The sequence below is a fragment of the Panonychus citri genome, unplaced genomic scaffold (genome assembly GCF_014898815.1).
Source record: "Panonychus citri isolate SS breed McGregor unplaced genomic scaffold, ASM1489881v1 Contig00111, whole genome shotgun sequence".
Lineage (NCBI taxonomy): Eukaryota > Metazoa > Arthropoda > Arachnida > Trombidiformes > Tetranychidae > Panonychus > Panonychus citri.
In genome coordinates, this window is record NW_026515516.1 from 1,165,904 (window position 1) to 1,185,639 (window position 19,736).

Consider the following 19,736-nt stretch of genomic DNA (forward strand, 5'->3'; position numbering starts at 1 on the left):
AAATGAGTTTGAATTAATGCGGAAACACTTGTTACCAAGGAGATAAGAGAATAGAATAAATTTTTAAAAAGAACAAGCTAATTGGTCGAAAAAGAATTTTTTGATTATCACCATGGCAACGTGACGAATCAATTTCTTAGTAACCAACATAAGATAAGAGTTTTATCTCCACATGTTTTACTCTGGTGATTTACTTCAAATCATTTAATTAAAATAAATTAACCTTTTATTTAAATTGTTGTGGTGAAATTTTTGATTAATTTGTATTTTGTTAGTGATGATTAGTGGAAATTTATCTCTTCAACATCTTTATCGGCGGAAACGTCGTTATCATCATTTAAATCAACAAAATTACATTGATAATTTACCTGATAATGATTCTTCATTAGAATCATCACATTCATCACAAATTACTTCATCTTTTGTTTCAAATGACATTGAGAGTGACCCTTCAACCAACGGAAGTGAAATAGAAGATAGTGAAAATTATCTTATTCCAAGATCAAAAGAGTATTTTGAAGCTGTGTTTGTTACCATTTTGAGTCACGCTGGTTTAAATTTACATGCTGCTGAAATAGTTATCAATCTTTTCAACACAACTAATAATCGTTTCTCATCTGAACCAGTTACTTTTCCAAGTATAAGACACTTTTGGGATCGTCAAGCTAAAGAAAATATCATTCATGTTTACGTTTTGTGCCCTAGAAAACATTCTCATGGACCATTTTCAGGGTTATCGAAAGACCAGGAATATTTCGACTGTGAAGGGGATCAATTTCGCGTAAACATGAATAAAGATGATTATTTCATTCATCTCCCTCTCCGTGTTCAGCTTGAAAAGTTTCTACCATCTATACCTTGTACCGCATGGCAAGAAAGTAAAATAGATCCATATGAACCAGATGATGTATCAAATGCTGATCTCGCGAGAAGAATCAAATCATCTGAAAGTTCCTGCGAAAAATTGACCATGACCTTACACTCAGATGAAGTGGGTTGTTCTGGTAGTTCAAGCATAAAAATTCTGCCAATTTTTATTTCAATTAACGAGTTGAGAAGAAAAGAAAGGAGAAAGTTCTTTTTCCTTGTTGGCCTTTATGTCGGGAAGAAAAAACCAACCGTTGAAAGTTTTTTAACCCCAATCTGTACCGAAATAAGATCATTATCAACGGATCCCATGGAAATTGATATAAATGGAAAAAGATCTAGAAAGGTTTCTTGTCATTTGATTGCTTTGATAGCAGATGCTCCAATGAGAGCCTACCTGAGAAATGTCCGACAGTACAACCATGTGAATGGTTGTGACTGGTGTCTTATACAAGCGACAACTGCTAATGGAGCTCGCCTCTACGCAAATTCTACTCGCGCTGAACTTTATGAGCTGAGTAGAAAAAAAGAAGATTTTTTTCATTACAAAGCGCAAAGAGAAGAAAATCAAAATCAGAATCATATTCAATTCAATCCAAGATTCAAAGGTATTACTGGTGTTTCACCGTTGCTAAATCTATTAGACTTTGATATTGTGGATGGAGTAAGTGTAGAGCCAATGCACTGTATAAGTTTAGGTGTTTTTCGGAATTTCGTGATCAAAGGAATTCTTGGAAATAATACCAGTATATTTGAAAGTGGAATAAATCTTAATAGATTCATGTCCTCAATTGCTGAAAGATTAACAAGTATCAAAGTCCCGTCAGAATCAGCAAGAATTGTAAGAGGAATGGATGAAATAAGACTATGGAAAAGTTCTGAATATGATTCTTTTCTATCTTACTTTTTCTTCTCTTCTGTGAGAGGCCTGCTTAAGAAAAGTGTTATAAACTACATATCTTGTCTCTGTAGAATATATTACTTATCTCACATTGGACCAGTTAATCAGGCAATTATCGATGAAATGGATAATCTAGTGGAAGAATATCAAATTGGGACTGCTACTCTTTTTGGAACTCGATTCCTTTCGTACAACCTTCATATTCTTTCTCATTTATCTAAATCTCTTCGCAACCTTGGACCAAGTGCTAGTGTATCATCATATCCTCTTGAAGATCACATGGGTAAACTCAAACATAAAGTTCGACGATATTCTCATATCGGACCGTCTTTGCTCAGAGTTTTTCTGAATGATTTGAAATTCTCAGAGCTTTGTGAAGTGAAACTCAAAAATTGGCAGCTGAATCATAAAGAAAAAAGAAACTTTGGATTGTGCGAAAAAAACAGTGAGATTAAAAAAATTCCTTTAAGATCAATTTCCGATTCGATGAAAAATTTAATTTTCGAATCAATAGAAAATCAATTGGATCCAATTGGGTTAGTGAATAATCAAATATCTCATTACAAATCAATCTCGAAGTGTGGAATAAGATATTCAATCGCTGAATATTGTCAAGACAAACAGAGAAATGATTCCATTATTTGTGTTGGAGAAAAATTTTACAGAATAAAAGCTATTGTTGGATTTAGAGAAAAAACTCTTTTTCTCTGTCAGCTTTTTACCTCTAAACGCGTTCATTTGGCTTTTCAAGGGTTCAGTGGCTATTTTTCATTCAGTTTAGATCACATCTACGAAGTAACTGAATCAGATCGTCGTCATTTCGATTGCATCGATATTGATAGTGATATTTCAAAGTGTATCTTTATTCAATCAACAACTTTCTTTTTCAAATATTCTAAAGACTTCATCATTAAACCCTTTCTAAAAAATATTTAAATTCACTGGATTAATCACTGAAAAAGAACATCAATTTATTCTTAAGGTAAGCTTTCCATATGACTTTCTCATTCTGTTTACATTTTAAATTTATCTTTTTCTTTTCTCCTCTTTGTGTTTAGAAATTTATCTTTTTTATCTCAAAATGGAATCTCAAGAGCAAGAAATTTATCAAAATTACGGTAAGTCTAATCATAATATTCGAAAATTATATTTGCATTGGTTGACTAAAATCTATTTCTTTTATTTTCTCATCACAAGGATTTAGCGTAAATATTGAAACAAAAACAACAATCAAAATCAACTGGTGTCCAATTCCCGTCGAAAATGATCTTCCTCTCCAACAACAACAATATCAACAAGATTCTTATCATCCTCAGCAACAAGATTCTCATCATCCTCAACAACAAGATTTTCATCAACATCATCAACAAGATTTTCACCAACATCATCAACAACAACAACAAGCTTATTCTCAACAACAACAAGATCTTTCTCAACAACAACAAGATTTTCAACACCAAAATTGTTATCGACAAAAAACGACAGTGAAGATAGTGATGATGAAGTTTTTTTCAATTATAAATTCGATGAATTTGATCAAAAAGGCCAATTTGAAGAAATGGATTATTCCCAAGAAGTGAAAGAAATGGAAATTTAATATTTTTCTTACCATTTTTCACGATCATTCATTATGATATTTATCTTTTATTTTTCTTCATATATTCAAGCTTAGCCAAAATTTCTGGTATCTTTATATTTATCCCACAATTTCAACAGTTTTTCTTATCGATAATTTTTCTTTTTCTCTGATTACAATCAATTTCACCACTTGTTATGCTCAAAATTCTAAAGAATAATATCCATATTCATAATTCAATATGATGAATTTTCTTGATTTCTGAATAGAATAAATTCAAATTCGATTTTTACATTTCGCTTTCTCTTTTCTTTGAAAGAAGCTTTATTCAGCTTGACTTTGGCTTAACGAATCTTTTGAGATGATTCATGCTCTTGTTTTCAGCTTTTGGATTTTTATTCTTTTCTCTTTTATTTTTTGACTAATTTTGAATCAATTCTAAAAATTGATTGCTGTTGAATCAGTTTTGAATCAATGAGTTGATTCAGTACTGAATCAAAACTAAATCAAATCGGCTCCTCAAAAATTACACTGTTGATTGGGTACTTTATCATTTGATTCATTGTCGTTCTCACACCTACTAAAATACATGAGTCATTCACCTGATCTATTTTTCAGTATGACCTCATTTCCATAGTAAATATGAATATATAAGAGTAGACAACAACAACTTCCTTATCCACAGTTCTTAGAATAGAAATTCAAAATCGCATATTGAATCGTTTCCACTTTCATTTTCCAATTTTTTCACCATCACAATTTAATCCATTTTTTCAGATCCACTGACTACTCTTTATGAACTTTGTATCTTTTTCAATATACTGGCCTGTGGTCAATAAATGCTATGTATCATTTATAATAATCTGTTAATTCAGATCACGTTTCTCAGCAAATCCATGGTAAATTCAAATATATTAACCAATGTTTTTTTTTCTCGCAGTGACCACATTACCAATGGTCCAAATCTATGACTTGGACATTTAAATTTCATATGTCCAGTTAGGTTGACATGATAATTTAAATTTGATTAATGAAAATGATGATTCAAATGAAAGTTTAATTACAATGTGAAAATTATTACATTGAACTTTTAATTGGGTCAACAAGTTTAGTTAATCGGATCATTAATAACAATGATAACCTTTAATCCAATTATCATTGGCGATTAATTTTTCGTAATAAAGTCAAGAACTTAATTGTTGATTGAAATGATTATATGAATGATGAATATTAATTATGGAAGATTAAGCAAACTTTTCAATCAAATTCTCAATTTAAGTTGAAAGTTTTTCCACTTTCATGGAGAGAGAGGAGAGAGAGAGAGATGGTTATCATGATAATACATCCACTTAATCGCTTGTAATCAGAGTTTCATGAATTTCTCAGTGAAAAAGTTATCAGCATTTGCTTTTATCAACTTAGGGAAGGGAAATTCATTTCATGATATTTACATGTTGGATATTCAGATTGATGAGATAAAATTCTGGTTGGTAAAAAAATCTGGTCTCTCAAACTGATATAAACCATGAACACATTTACATTGAATTTGAATCAACTGAATCTCGGATCAGAACTTTTTTTTATTATAATCATTTTGTTTTCCATTGAGATTGAAATTCTGGTCTTTTTTTCATTCTAACCCTCCTGAAAGTTTCAAATACATGAATGTTCATGTTCATTGCTATTGATTGACCAAAGTTTCAGTATATCAATAGATTGAATATAAATTTCAAGCTGATTAATGAACTTTTGTTTGGAGATAGAAAAAAAAAGAAAAGAAAAAGAAATTAGTATTAAAACGAATTGAAAATAATTAAACATCAATCTATTCCAATGTAAATTAATTGTAATGATCATCAGAGGGAATAATGTTCAAAGCTGGATGAAATTTCTGAAAATCTTCATGAAAAGGAATCAAATGGAATCAATGGTGAAAACGTCAATAGAAAAAGGAGAAAAGGAAAAAAAAATTCTGTCCATTAACGAATTCAATTGATGATAATCATGGCAATTACTTTGTTTGGTGATAATAATAATGACTGAGGAAGGATGATGATAGGGTGAAGAAAGTTTTGTTGACCATCAACTGGACAGAATATTTATCGTGATTAAGAGAAAGCTGATTAATCAGATTATCTGATAAAATTGTGATTCTGTTGATAATCTAAATGAAAATGAATAATCTACACGCGTGAATGATAATATTCAATTCCAAGTGTAATTTATTGAGTCTCCATATCGTAAGAGATTATCAATAGATGACCGTAAGAAAATATACCAGGATCAGAATCCTCCATGCAGGGAAAAAGTTCATAAACAAATGGAGGATAAATCAAGGTTGAAAGAGAGCAAGAGAGACCATGAAAAACACAGAATTGATTCCGAGTTCTGTGGTCATTGGATGAAGTTTTATGTATATAAATAGTGACTATCTTTTTCTATGGTCCATTACAGATTTTATTATCTGTAGCCAAAGAAATGATGATGATGATGATGATGATGATCAGGATGAAAAAGAGGTAGTGGTGAGTGAGAATGGAAGACAAAAGTTCTGGTTGATAATATTCTGGGCTTTTCCCTACACAAAGAAACAGAGTAAGAGGATAAGATGAACATTCTGAAAGATAAAACTCCAAAGGGATAAGGTAATATATGAATGTCTCTAAAAAAGGATACCTGATATATTATTACTATTATCGGTATTAATACTATTTTTATTACTATTTGTCCAATCATTGATTTTTTATCCCTCCCTGTATATACATTCAGCTTGGATGTCTTCATCTTTTCCTCTCTCTTTCTTTTCATCATCTACTTTCTCAACAACCTCTTGATGTCTTACTTTTTTTTTCTTCTCAACATTTTTTATCTTGGAGATTTATAAATACTATTTCTATTTACTTTTTTTTCTAAAAAATAATATTCTAGTGCTGGAATCGGTAGAACTGGAACTTTTATTGTTATCGATATGATTATTGATCAAATTAAGAGACAAGGATTGGATTGTGAGATTGATATTCCAAGAACAATTCAAATGGTGCGATCTCAAAGATCAGGACTTGTACAAACGGAAGCTCAATACCAGTTCGTTTATCTGGCCGTTGAACATTATATTGAAACTTTACAACAGCGTTTACTGGCCAAACAGGTACAAGGAACAAGCCTCTGAATCCGAAAGCTTTTAACTCTAATCTTTGCAAACGAGCAAACCACCAATTCCAACCTCCACCATGTCCTCACCACCACCACACCTCCTCCATTAAGATTCACTTCTCCTCCTTTCGCACTGACACAACAAACGCATACCTGATAGTTTCAAATACTTTCGATTTATTTTTTTAATCGCTACTCACCTTCTCACCATTATCATCCCTGTTCATTTTAATCTTTCATTCGTTAATCTCAATCTTTTAAATTCTAATCCTTATCCCTTGCATGAACTTTTCCTCTCTCTCTTTCTCTCTAAATGCTTTTATTTTATACACAAAATATTCATTTCTACTTTGGAAGAAAAGAAAAGAATTTTCATTCTAAATCTTGATAATTTCCGCTGTTTTCTTTATAGTAATAGTATATCTTTCTCTTTCATGTTCATCGTCCATCTCATCACTCTCTTCATCCTCTCTCTCTCTCTCTCTCTCTCTCTCTCTCTCTCTCTCTCTCTCTCTCTCTTCCGTTATTTCAGCCATTCGACCATAGAAAATTTCATCTTCATTATCATCCACCGATGATGGTGATACTTGATACCACAAGTTATCTGACAAATTTCCAAAGTCCAGTCTAAAGTTTCTTCTTCAATCTTACTCTTTCCATCTCTTCGTGTACTTTATCATCATTATTATCTGAATGATTTTTATATTTATTTTCACTCTTTTTCTCTTTATATTTTATCATTCAGAACTTTTCTCATCTTGTTATTAATCATTCTGAAATTTATTAATTGTTTTTTTCTCCTTTCGTTATTGTGTCTTGTCCGTAACTTAACTTCAGATGGAAACAAATTGGAATCGACAAACTTGTTAATCATATTCATTATAAAAAGAGTCACTAACAGGGAAAATATTACTCACACTTGTCAGTAAGACAGAAAACAAAAGCCACTAATGTTCAAGTTTTTCATCAGTATTCAGTTCCAATCATGATGATAAGAAATGTGATACTCAACGAATTGTTATTAATTTTTTTCTAATATAAACATATACATGTACCTAAGACTTGGAAAGTAAAAAAAGTAGAATAATATTCCATCGTCAAGTTGAAACTAAATTGGAATCAGACTGAACAATTTCATTACATTTAATTGCAACGAAACTAATGCTCATCAATAGGCTCAAGGAAAAAAAGTTCTCAAAGTTTATCTTCGTTACTAATCAACATGAACAATTAGTGAGAATAGAAATTTTCTTCGAGTATGAAAAGAAAGAATTGGAATGTACAGTAATCGAAGTTTACTTCGAGAAATGACTTATATATCTGGTTCGTAAGGAGAAAAAAAGTAAACAAACACTACTTTGAGTACTTCGAAAAAGAAATAAAAAAGTTCTAATGCAAAAATGTTCCAAGTTCAATTCATTGTAAACTATTTTCCATGGCAGTGGATGTTATTATTAAGGAATCAAGTGTTAGTAACCTTTTTCAAGAATGAAAATATGAAAAGTTTTTTAGCGTTTCGAAAGTGTATATTCACATATAAATATGAGAAAACTTTAAGGTGGAAGAAAAAAAAAGTTCTGAAATATTCAGTGTGATAAAAGAAGAAAATAAAAAAAGTATCGAAATAAATCAGGTCGAGAACATTATTTTCAACTCTAATAGACTTCAGATAAATGATATTACGATTGTTTCGATATTTTGTATATTGAGTATGAGAAAATTTTCTGATTTCTGTTCATTTTTGTCATGAAAATTTACACTCTATCAGGTTTGAGAGTCTTTGTTTTATCCAACTCTTTTCCTTAAAGAAAAGTTCTGTTCAAAAATGAATACATATGAATGAATGAATTCTGTTGAATGAGTAAAACAACATAAGAAACAAAATGAATAACAATATATTACTTTTCTGTTTCCATGAAAACTTATGGTTCAATTTGTTGAGCTTCAGATTTTTTTTTACTTCTTCTCCATGAATCAAAAAATCTGAAACTCTCAGCAACAATATTGAGCCTAATTTATATCAACAACAATGTTCCAGATAAAAGTAAACAATTTGATTAAATAATTGCTGGTTGTGGAGGAACAATTAATCCTCAGGTATTTAGGACTATTTTTTTTCTCTCAATCAACTCAGAACTTTACCTGAGCTTGGTGAATACTATTGAGCAGCTTAAGGATTCAGAAGAGTTTCTCATTCTCATTTTATTCTAATAATAATAGCTTTTCTCCTTCATAATCATACTTCATGATTGTTCATCCATTTAACTGTTACCATCATCATCATCATCACTGCCCTTGGGGTGAATAGATCAACAGTTACCCGGTAAAAATATCTCATGGAATGTGAATGAATATATATTGAATATATGTTGATTCTGATCACAGAATTGAGGAAATATAATATTTCATCATTATCGTTGCATCAACAATTAATACTCTTAAAGTCATTAAGAGTTAATCATTATTAGAATGAAAGTTCAATGAAATATTTACTTTTACCCTGAAATCAAATCAAAAGAATCATCAAAGATTTCGTAAGTTCAATGGATTACAATCATATGATTATCTTTCAGAATCATCATGATCTTCAATCTAATCCATTAATTTTCCTTAAAAACAATTTGCTTTATTTTCATTCACCATGAAAAATACCATGGCAATTGTTTTTTCATCTTTTCACTTACGAAAACTTAATTATCTTCTTGATTTGATTCAATTTAATAGATCAAGTCAACATTTCAAGTACAAGTAGCAACAATTAAATTGTTGTTGTTCTGTTTGGGTTAGTAAATTATCAAGGCACACAAACAATTAAGGATTAAATTGTTATTAAACAATGTTGCTTTTCATATGAGGATTATAATGATATAGTTATAAGAAGATGATAAATTAACTTGAATCAAAATTAATAAATATTATACTCAGACTAATGCTGATGAGGGTAAGATAAAAATTCATGGGATCATCAACATGATCATCATTATCATTATGATACAATTGTTGGTGAAAAAATTTGCATAAAGCACAATAATATTGCTTATAAACCAACAAGATGACAGAGCCATCAAGCTTTTTCATTGTTATCATCATTAGCATCACCATGATATGAGTTATATTATTATTATTATCAATTTCTGGCTCTGGTTGACTACAGATTGATTCTGATCATCAGCTGAAACTATTCATGACTAATAATTGTCAACTTAATGATATAATGATTTCAACACTAATATTTGATTGATTATTCTTTGGCTGTGTGAGCAACAAACTGAATACAAACATCATCAAGTTATGGTGATTGAGAATAATTAAATCAATCATGATGGTAATTAAATCAGATTTACATAGCCTTTGATTTATAAGAATTCATTCACAACTCTATCATTATTATTATTGTCATGATATCGAAAAAGATAACAGAGAATAAATGAAAAGATAGAAAATATCGGAAGAAAAAGGGAAAAGACAAATCGATTCTAATAGTTGTTCTTGGTGAATAAGAAGATAAAACAAAACAAAACAAAAAAGATCTAAAAGATTTAAGGTGAAGAGAGAGAGAGAGAGAGAGAGAGAGAGAGAGAGAGAGAGAGAGATGAGGGATAAAAGGTCATCATCATCAAGAATATGGATGAAAGAGGAAGATAAAGTGAAAGATGATATAAGATAAATGAAGAAAATGGTAAAAGTGAAACGAGCGATAGATGAGGTTGTCGTTATATGTTATCATCATTATCGTTGTTAGATAAGTGACTGAACATGATGATGAACAAGTTAAGAAAAGAGTGAGAGAGATAACATGATACAAGATGAATAAAGAATGCAAATGATGAAATACTTTTTACTATCCAATGGAATGACTATAAATAAATGTTACAAGTTGGAAGAAAGAAAAATAATCTCTCTTCATTCTTACTTTTGGGTGACACTATTAATCTAAAAGCTTTAAAGGGCTACTCGGGGAGTGAATTCTGTTGTTATTTGGACACAATATCATGGAAGAAGAGAAGAAGAGGAAAAGGAAGAGTTGATGCTTAGAATTCTGTGTATAAGTGTGAGAGATAAATTGTATCTATTTCAATTGGAGATTCAGCTTTGAAGACTATCAGTGATTCAGCGATAAAAATCAGAATCATTATTATTATCATCATAAGAAAAGGAAGAAGGAAAAGAAAAGAGAAAACAAAACAAAAGCATAAGTTGGTTTTTTCCTCTTTTTGTTTTCAACCAAAGTTAAGTTCAATCAAATAGAGATAATCAGAGAGTGGATATAATCCTTAGTGATAGAAGGGCGAAAAAACTTTGATGGACTGAGGGATAGTTCCAGTGTGGAAAAGCTGATAGATGTGTTTTCTTCAATCGAGTTTACAATGAAAAATTGTCTCTAAGACACTTTGGTATTAGAGATGAAGCGAGAAAATCACAAAGCCTCATTGCTTCATTTAGAAATATTCTCAGGATATTTGATTCAAATGATACATGATACTTTCTATTTATCTTACTTGGACTTACATGGAAAAATACATTTGCTTGAAAACCAAAAGAATCAAATCTCAAAAGTAATAGAAAAACTTTTCACTGTTCAATCTTATAGATTGAGCCTTTGGTTCATCATGATAATCACATGGACAATAACAAATACAACATGATGATAGATGGTAAAAGGTCAAATTTGAGAGAGAGAGAGAGAGTGAGTGAAAAGTTCTGAGATTTATATTCATGAAAAACAAGGTAATCGTTCAGCAAGAATGATACAATCGATGAAAACTGATATATTAAAAAAGAGAATCAATTTTCTGCCTTGTTTTACATTCAAAAATCTTATTCATCCAAAATATTATAATAGTTATAAAAGAAAAAGTGTTCTCATTCATATAGTCGTGAAAATGAGTTTCGTATAGTTTTTGATACGCACAGGTAAAATTTGAATTAAGAAAATGATTTCATCTAGTTCTGTCGGTGGAAAATATTGAGTTATATGAGAAAATATATATTCATGAGCGTATTGATAACTGTTCAATCTTTAAGTGTCTCTTGAGGTTTTTACGTTTTTCATAACAAAGTTTCAAGTTAATATTTATGGTTAGAATTCAATTGAAGATATGATAATATCATCTTCAACTTTATCATCACAATCATGATGGAAACTTAAATATTTGCTCAGATACTTTTTTCTTACCCTGTTTTCATCCCAATGGTAAATGAATAACCATTTGTCTTGTTCATTTTTCATTCATATAAACTGATTGATTGTAAAAGTTGAACAATTTCAGTTTTAATGAAAAATACTGATGGATAATTAATTAAACCATCAACAGAGAAACATCAACATAATAATCAAATTTGACCCTTGGCTCATTTTCAGGTGATATTAGGACAAGTTCAGTAAATGACAAAAAGTTTCAACTTTTCAATTGAAATTGATTATAAAAAGATAATGTTATCACGTAAACGTAATCACTTTTTTTTTATAATCAAATTGTGTTAAATTATCATGATTAACTTAAGTAAAAAGTCATCAGGTTAATGTTTGGAAAAAAAGTTCAAGAATTGTTCTGAATCTATTCAGTTTCATGATGGTTCTTGAAATTAGATATCGTTTATATATGAATGCTCATGAGGGTTGGATGTAATTCTTGAATTTTTTTTCATTAAATGTGAACACTTTCACCAATTAGATTGAAATGATTTACTATTGAAATGAGTTTTCAAAAATTCTTAATGAATTTTGTTCAGTTTAGTTTATTTTAAGGGATATTTTTTTACTTTCAGTTGCGAAAAGTGATCATTTGTTTTTGATACTCACCGATTATCGTTAAATTGTTTAGTGTGTTAATAGTTCGAGCCCATTTAAAGTCAACTCGGCATAAATACAGTCCAGTATCATCTTGTTTAACTGGATCAATGGACAGTAAACCAGGACGGACGGAGAGGTTAAATTTTGCTCTATTTTTAAACTCATCTGAGGTAAAATGTGAAGCTTTTTCCACTGGTGAATTTCTGGCATCCACACTGTATATTGGTGGACTTTTACGATCATTTTTATACCAAAGTATTAAAGTTATCGAATCTTCAGCTGAAGGAATTGTAAGGTCACATGGAAGGTCAACTCTTGACCCAGACGATGTTGAGAATTGATTAAGCACTGTAAAAGGAAAATAAAGAAAGAAACATGAAAAGAATAAATAAATTACACTAATTCAATGGAGTTCTAATGATTATAACCTCCAATTTCCGGAGAGAGAAAGAAAAAAAAATTATTCATAACATTTACCAACTACTAATTTGATTGAATCTAAAACTTTATCCACAAGGAATCAAATTATTCCCTGGAACTGGAATTACTAATACAATAAGAAGGAACAATTAAAACAGAAATCAGCTGATGAAATTGAACACGAAAGAAACAATAACAATTTCTTGAGTGATTTTCTGATTTTCATTTTTCTGTTATCATTAATCTTATCCATGTACTATTATTATTTTTATCGGTTAAATTTCCATCATGATAATGGGTGATACATATTCATCACCGTTATATAACTGTAATCGTGTTACCATGAGCATGGAAACTTTGATTGTTAACTTTTCTCATTGTAAAGACCATGGAAATGTGTTAGAGATGATTAATAATCTTTAGATTGATAATCATAGTTACAGAACTTTTCTTAAGCTTAAGTTAATGTTATCATGTGTCTCTCGTTCGTTTTGCTAGGCAATTGAATTCATTGATTCGTTGATTTGATTCAAGAATTGAGTAAAATGCTGACGATAAAAAGGAAATTTCATCCAAAGAAAATTAAGAGATAGATAAAAGACTCTAATCTCCATGCAAAAAGCTGAATCAGAAAGTTCTGACAGATTGAATAAAAGAATGAGATACTCTTTGGTCATCATGATGGGAAAAAAAGGTCAACGTTAGTTAAAAGTTTTCTATCCTTAATCTCTTACCTGTAACATCATCAAATTGATTGATGGTCTTAATTTGGATTCCAGGTGAACCTGTTATATATTTACAATAAGAATAGGAGACAATATATTAGTCGATGATAATTTATTTCTATTAGTTAACGTTTGACTGTGTCAACGAAAAGAAAACAAAAAGTTGGAGACGAAATTTTTTCCTTTTTTTGTCTATTCTAAAACTTATCATGTTAAAGATAATCCTTATTATCATGGTGACTCCTTATTCCTAGTTAATTCTCATGACTGAGTAGTTCTGTTCAAAAAAATTGTCTACCCAGTGTTTACATATGACATTTTTTTCTGTTTGTTTTTTGAATTAAAATCAGAAAGTGAGATGAGTGAGTAGTTTGTGGAAGTAAAGAAAAATATTGAGATGAAATTGATAAATGAAATGCAACTTGTTATATATTGAGAAATCATGTCAATCTCTCATCGGAACTTGAAACTTCTGAAATCTGATCAAAGTCGTAGCAAAGAAAGAAAGAAAAGAAAGAGAGATTTCTATGTCATCCGTTATTATCGAAATAACATTTTCTTTTCCATCAATATGATTCCAACTTTTTTTTGTTATTCTTTTCCTCTTTTTCCCTCTTTAGTTTTGAGAAGGAGAAAAATATCTTTCAACCAAAATAGTGTTTCTTTTGTGTTATTCAAACATTTTATTGTTATATTACATTTATATTGTGTCACCTATGGAAACAGTTTAATAGAAATTAGTTCAAGCAAGAAAATGTTAAAAAAAGAGAGAGAGATGAGAAAAAGTTCTGTCTGAATAACTGAATTTCTCATGTTTACCATAATCATAGACAGGATGAGATGTATCAATGCAAACATATTACAAATCTGAGCATGGGAAGAGCATAGTAAGTGAGACATAGTGAAAATCTCATCGTCATCATCATCATCATCATCACCATTATTATTATCATCATCATAATGACAACAGTTATCCTTGAAATTATCAGTATGATTCAAATTCACAATGTTATCTGTCATCATCATCTTTAAATACACGATATTAAATGGTAACAGACGAAGGGAAAATATGAATCATAATAATGTTCATAATGATGATGATGATATAATCATGAAACCGGAAGGAGGTTACCTGTCAATTGATAAAATATGAATAGCTAATTTATATATTATCCATATTGCCATTTATATATAAATGATCAACTTTTTTCACATGACAAATTATCAACAATTAACAATGTCACAGTATTTATGACATGTTTATATGATGAAACAATGTTGCCTTGTGAAAATAACTGACCCTTTCCATGTGACATGATGGACAGTAATTGTCATGAAAGTTTTCAGTTAAACACCTCCAAGTATTCAATGGTTTAATCTCATATCACCGTCATCATGAAACCTCATGAATAATTAGCTATACATATAAGCTTAGTTAACGGAAATCCACAATTAAATGTAACATTATATTTACAACTTTATACTTTTAGCAATAAATATTTACTACTAATTACTAGCAATCAATAAACCTTTATTATTATTATTATTCAAAACCGGAATATATATTAAATTATATCATTTTTAATTGTTGATAATTATTATTTTCAATAGACCAGATCAATAAGAATAATAAAAGTCCAATCAAAATCCAGAAGTGAATAATATTTTGGTCAACATGATGACGATGATGATAATAATAATGTTGATGTTGGTCAGTTTTGGGTCAAGTAACACTTGTAATATAATGCTAGATATTAATGCTGATCAGTGAAACAAGTACAGTGTCCACCATAAGAAAAGGAAGAAGAAAAAAAAAACAATAACTCCCAGGGAAATGCTGAGTTAACCCAAAAATAGTAACACAAACAATCAAATACCCTTTACTCGTTTCCTTCCTTCCACTTTTATCATCATCATCATCATCATCATCTCCTTCTTCATTCTGCTCCTCCTGCTGAGTATTAAATTCTACTGAGTATTCCTGACGATCAGAACTCATTCATTATGCATGATAATTTAAGACACTTTTGTATATTTAGATTATAATCTATTCAGCTTAATGGTAATAATAATAAGAAACAATAGTGAGATTTTTTTTCTCTTCTCGCTCTATCCTAACATCCTCATGGAAAACAAAAAAAAATGCTTTCATGATGTTTATCAATACTACGATTCATTATATTGATTTTTTTATCTCCATCATCATCATGGAAGATGAACTGAGAATTGGATTCATTTTGATGAAGATAATGAAAGAGAAAGAGGAAAGAAAAAAAAGTAAAATCAATAAATCATTTAACTGTGAACAATTTTAATAATAATAAGAATCACAAATTGGTAATAACAATAAATTATCATCAATTAATGGTTAATATTCAATGTTAATCCAGAAAATTATCACCATTTCCATTGAATATTAAACCTAATCCATTTACTTTATTGTCCATTCAACTGTATGGTCAGTATTTTCAGAGATCATTGTCTTCTAAATGTAATGGTATTAATATTTTTCACCAATGGGCAAAAGTAAACAGATGAAAAAGGAAAAGGAAATGAAGGAAACTTTATCGAAGCTTATTTTTCAATTCAGGATATTCACTCTCATTTCAAATGGTCTGAAAATAATGTCTATATAATCACCATAAAGATTATGACCATTTCTCGGTGATGAAATTTTTCCGCCTAAAAAAATGTTCAATTCACACACGAGACTATTACATGTAGTCTATTAGGTTTATCGTGTATATATAAATACATGTATGAGTATCTCCATATTTCCCCATGATATTCATGAGTAAGAATATTAAGAGAACTTAATAAAACAACATTCGATTGGAATTGTAATAATAATAATGCTGATATAAGAATAATATTTGAGGTGATAAATGAATGTTTAGATTGAGACACAATGTTCCAAATGAAATCTCTCGAAGTACAAAAGAGTTCAAACAATAACAATGCGAATGTTTTTGAATTTTTGTTAATATTACAGAATAGAAATAGTCATTAAGATATTATGAGAAAGAAAATCTTCCAAAGAAAATGTTGATACGATAAAGTGAATTTGGTAATTTGATGATATTAATGATAATTTAATGTCATCATTTTGTTTGAATCTATTTTTAATTCTGAACAACTTGGTTTCCAAGTTTATTTAACTCTAAAAATAATCATCATGAAAATTATTCAATCTATTGGGCATTTGGGTTTAATCATGTTCATTATTTTCAATTTTCCAATTCTCAATTTGGATGATTATCTATTTCATAGTGAAGGTTAATGTGGAAATCAAGTAATTGCTCAATAAACTTCAATCTTCCTTTGAGTTCATTAATCACATGATTAGTTATTATGGTGAAAGGAGAAAAGGATGAACTGAGAATGACAATGAATTGGATGAAAATTTTGATAATCTTTTAGGTTTTTTCTCAAAGTAGAAAAGAAGAAGAGAAAATTCCAACCAAGTTCAGCCGAAAGGATGAAAGATGATTGGAAAGAATTGAATAAAGTTCTGAAAGATGAGAGAGTAGGAAAAATAAGAAGTAGACAATATGTAAATGTTGATAGAATGATGGAAAAGGTTTATTACTTTTCATCGAATCATTGATTAGAATCTGAGACGATAATCAATATAAATCATGTATGGAATAGAGATAAAAGAAAAACAGAGACAGAAAAATAATAAAATTCAATATCTTTAGTTATTCCAAGAATTGGAATAACATTTCATGAAAGATTCATCATGGATTGAAAAGTGAGAAAAAGAAGAAGACGAAAAAAAAACTCCAAAACTAACTGACAACTTCTGGTCATCATGAGATTTTCAATTCATCTCTTTCATCTTCATCATCAACATTATTAATATTATCGGTCCAGTAGAAAACCAAGAAAACACAATACACATCACAAGTACAATAGTACAACGAAAATATCAGCAAGGTTATGTATCAACTCATCAATAGAATTCGAAGAAAAAAAAGTTTCGTCTTCTTCATCAATGGGAATTGAATTGATTCCCAGGTCACTTATTCTGAAAGTTATCATCTTTATATCTTTTTATATATATAACTTGTTACAAGCTCGACTGGACAAACGATGATATCATAACTACGATAAGGGAAAGATTTTATCAAAAACATGATCATCTCTGAACATGCACCTCACCCTGAAGATGATAAACTCTATTCAACTTATTATGCAATTTGATAATCTTTGATAGAGAAAATCTCTCATGAAACTCATGTAATATGTTAAATGATAACATGGAAAATAATCAACATTACAACCAGAAAATACGGAATCGTCATGAAAGTGAAGAAAACATTGCATTCAGATTCCATCGTGAAGTGTTTATATATTTAAGTGTTGGAACTGGAATATAAAAAAGTGCTATAAAAAATGTAGTGAAAAAATCGTAAGTGATAACATGGCAAGGAAAAGTATTAGATCAATGGAATACCTTGTCACTCATGGCGTTTCTTTGATTGGAATCATTTTTTTTTTCTTCTTCTATTAGTTCTATTCTTTTTTTTCTTCATCATCTGAATAAGTTTTCGCTTACTTATTTCCCTTGCATGAGTTTTATTCCCCTCTCATCATCATCTTAATCATCATCAAGTTCACTGGACTTTGTTGTTTTTATTTCAATATCATTCATTCATTCATCATACTAAACTTTTACGTTACATTTATGATTGTTACACTGTCTCCCTATGTGAGCATTTATCATGAAAGTTACTGAGTCAGATTGTTTTTTTTTTGCATTCTCCACTCTCTAGGAATGATTCAAGATGATGATATTCTTGAGGGGTTTCTTGAGAGAGTGAGACATTTTCATTATCATGAAATAACATTCAAAGTGAATACAGATAACCTTGTCTGTCTCGATTGTTTTTATCTGATGAACCTTTCACCATCGTAGACAATGTAACTATTCATGTTATTGAAAAAAAACGTATCTTAATGTTAGATGAAGATGATGGTCATTCTGATGGATAAATAATAAAGAAAATAAAAACAAATAAAATAAAAAGATGAGGAAACAAAGCACAATTTAGATGTTATAATCATGAAAGGAATTGTCTGATAGCTTAATGAATCTCAATGAACTTTGCGACGGAAATTCTCATACGGAACAATGAATAGAATGAGAGAGAGAGAGAGAGAGAGAGATGGAGAAAAAAAATAATCATTACATTAGAAGATTCAAAGTTAATAAACTAATTCATAATAATAGAATTGATGATATTTTCTCTCCGCCTAATCTCAATTCTCTGCTACTATTAATATTATTACAATTGAAACATTAATTAACTTTAATAATGAGTGCGAAAGCAAAGAATCACAGAAAAAAATTATCATGATAACTGTTATTTCTTGTATTTAGTATATAACACAACTATCAGAATAATATTCAGAGTGGGAAAATGAATAACTGTTATTTAAAACTCATGTTACATGATATTATTGGCATTCAGAGTCTATCTTCCATATATGATATTTGGATGCTGGGAGGCTTCAAGGTAATGATTGATACTTCAAAACGATTGCAAGTATAATGATAATGATAATATTGTTGAAAACCTCCCTTGTCTATCTTCATCTTTGATATTTTGCCTCATCACCCAATTCTCTGTGTATCTTTTAGGTAATAAGAGGAGGAGGAATGACTAGGATCGAGATATTTATATTACATATAAAGAGAAATAGAGAGAGATGAAGACTATTTATCCTTCTGCTTTTTTTCTCAATGATGATGATGATGATGAAGGAAGATGATGATTTGCAGATACACAATTTTTACCTTATCTTTGATTCTGACGGTTGTTAGATTGCTTTATTTTTCTCTCTTCTTTTATCATCATTTCATTATCTTCCTATTTTTTTGCTTCTCTCATCTCTGTCTTTCAATGTTATTCCAATGCATTCTGTTTGTATATATGGTTACAGAATTGTAGATATAAATGGAACATATATGAAAAAAGTAGCTGAAGAAAATACTGTAAATCATCATCAGCATCATTCTCATCATACTCATCATCAAACCTTCACCTTATTATCATTTGAGTCTTTTCTTTGTCTTAGAATACAATTCTCTTGGTGATTTTGTCTTCAACTTAGATATATATTTTTCTTGTTATTAGTTCAATCAATGAGACTCACAGTTACGATATAAGGCTAACTATTGTGTCCATAAAACAAATGAAGATGATTAAAAATGGAGAGAAAGAGATGATGAGAAAAAATAATAGAGAGAAAGTAAACTTGTGATGATGAGGATGAAAAAAAAACAATTTCATC

The 19,736-nt window shown here is 29.6% G+C and overlaps 3 protein-coding genes across 5 annotated transcripts in view; 1 reads left to right on the top strand and 2 right to left on the bottom strand.

Annotated features, from left to right (window-relative positions):
* The window catches only part of LOC128389823 (uncharacterized), a 196,440-nt gene that overhangs the window by 123,504 nt on the left and 53,200 nt on the right, over positions 1-19,736 (bottom strand). The gene's annotated exons all lie outside the window — the stretch shown is intronic.
* Positions 1-19,736, bottom strand: part of LOC128389809 (GATA zinc finger domain-containing protein 14-like) — an 85,530-nt gene that overhangs the window by 24,885 nt on the left and 40,909 nt on the right. For 2 of the 3 annotated variants that reach the window (XM_053349440.1, XM_053349438.1), the window contains exons 2-3: positions 13,446-13,496; positions 12,301-12,639 (exon numbers count right to left, since the gene is read on the bottom strand). In XM_053349440.1, the coding sequence (XP_053205415.1) occupies positions 12,301-12,639; positions 13,446-13,496 (390 nt within the window). The remainder of the gene's footprint in view (positions 1-12,300; positions 12,640-13,445; positions 13,497-19,736) is intronic. The other variant, XM_053349439.1, reaches the window with a different exon arrangement.
* On the top strand, positions 2,704-3,563 carry LOC128389822 (sex-determining region Y protein-like). Its single transcript, XM_053349454.1, has 3 exons — positions 2,704-2,750; positions 2,827-2,886; positions 2,966-3,563. Exons 2-3 carry the CDS (start codon positions 2,850-2,852, stop codon positions 3,346-3,348), a joined length of 420 nt encoding a protein of 139 aa, XP_053205429.1. The 5' UTR covers positions 2,704-2,750; positions 2,827-2,849; the 3' UTR covers positions 3,349-3,563.

What these genes read in the sequence shown, in the direction of transcription:
- LOC128389822 (XM_053349454.1), top strand. Translation starts at nt 2,850, where the DNA reads ATGGAATCTCAAGAGCAAGAAATTTATCAAAATTACG. An exon ending in AGAAATTTATCAAAATTACG is followed by an intron (nt 2,887 to 2,965) that starts GTAAGTCTAATC and finishes TCTCATCACAAG; the next exon opens with GATTTAGCGTAAATATTGAA.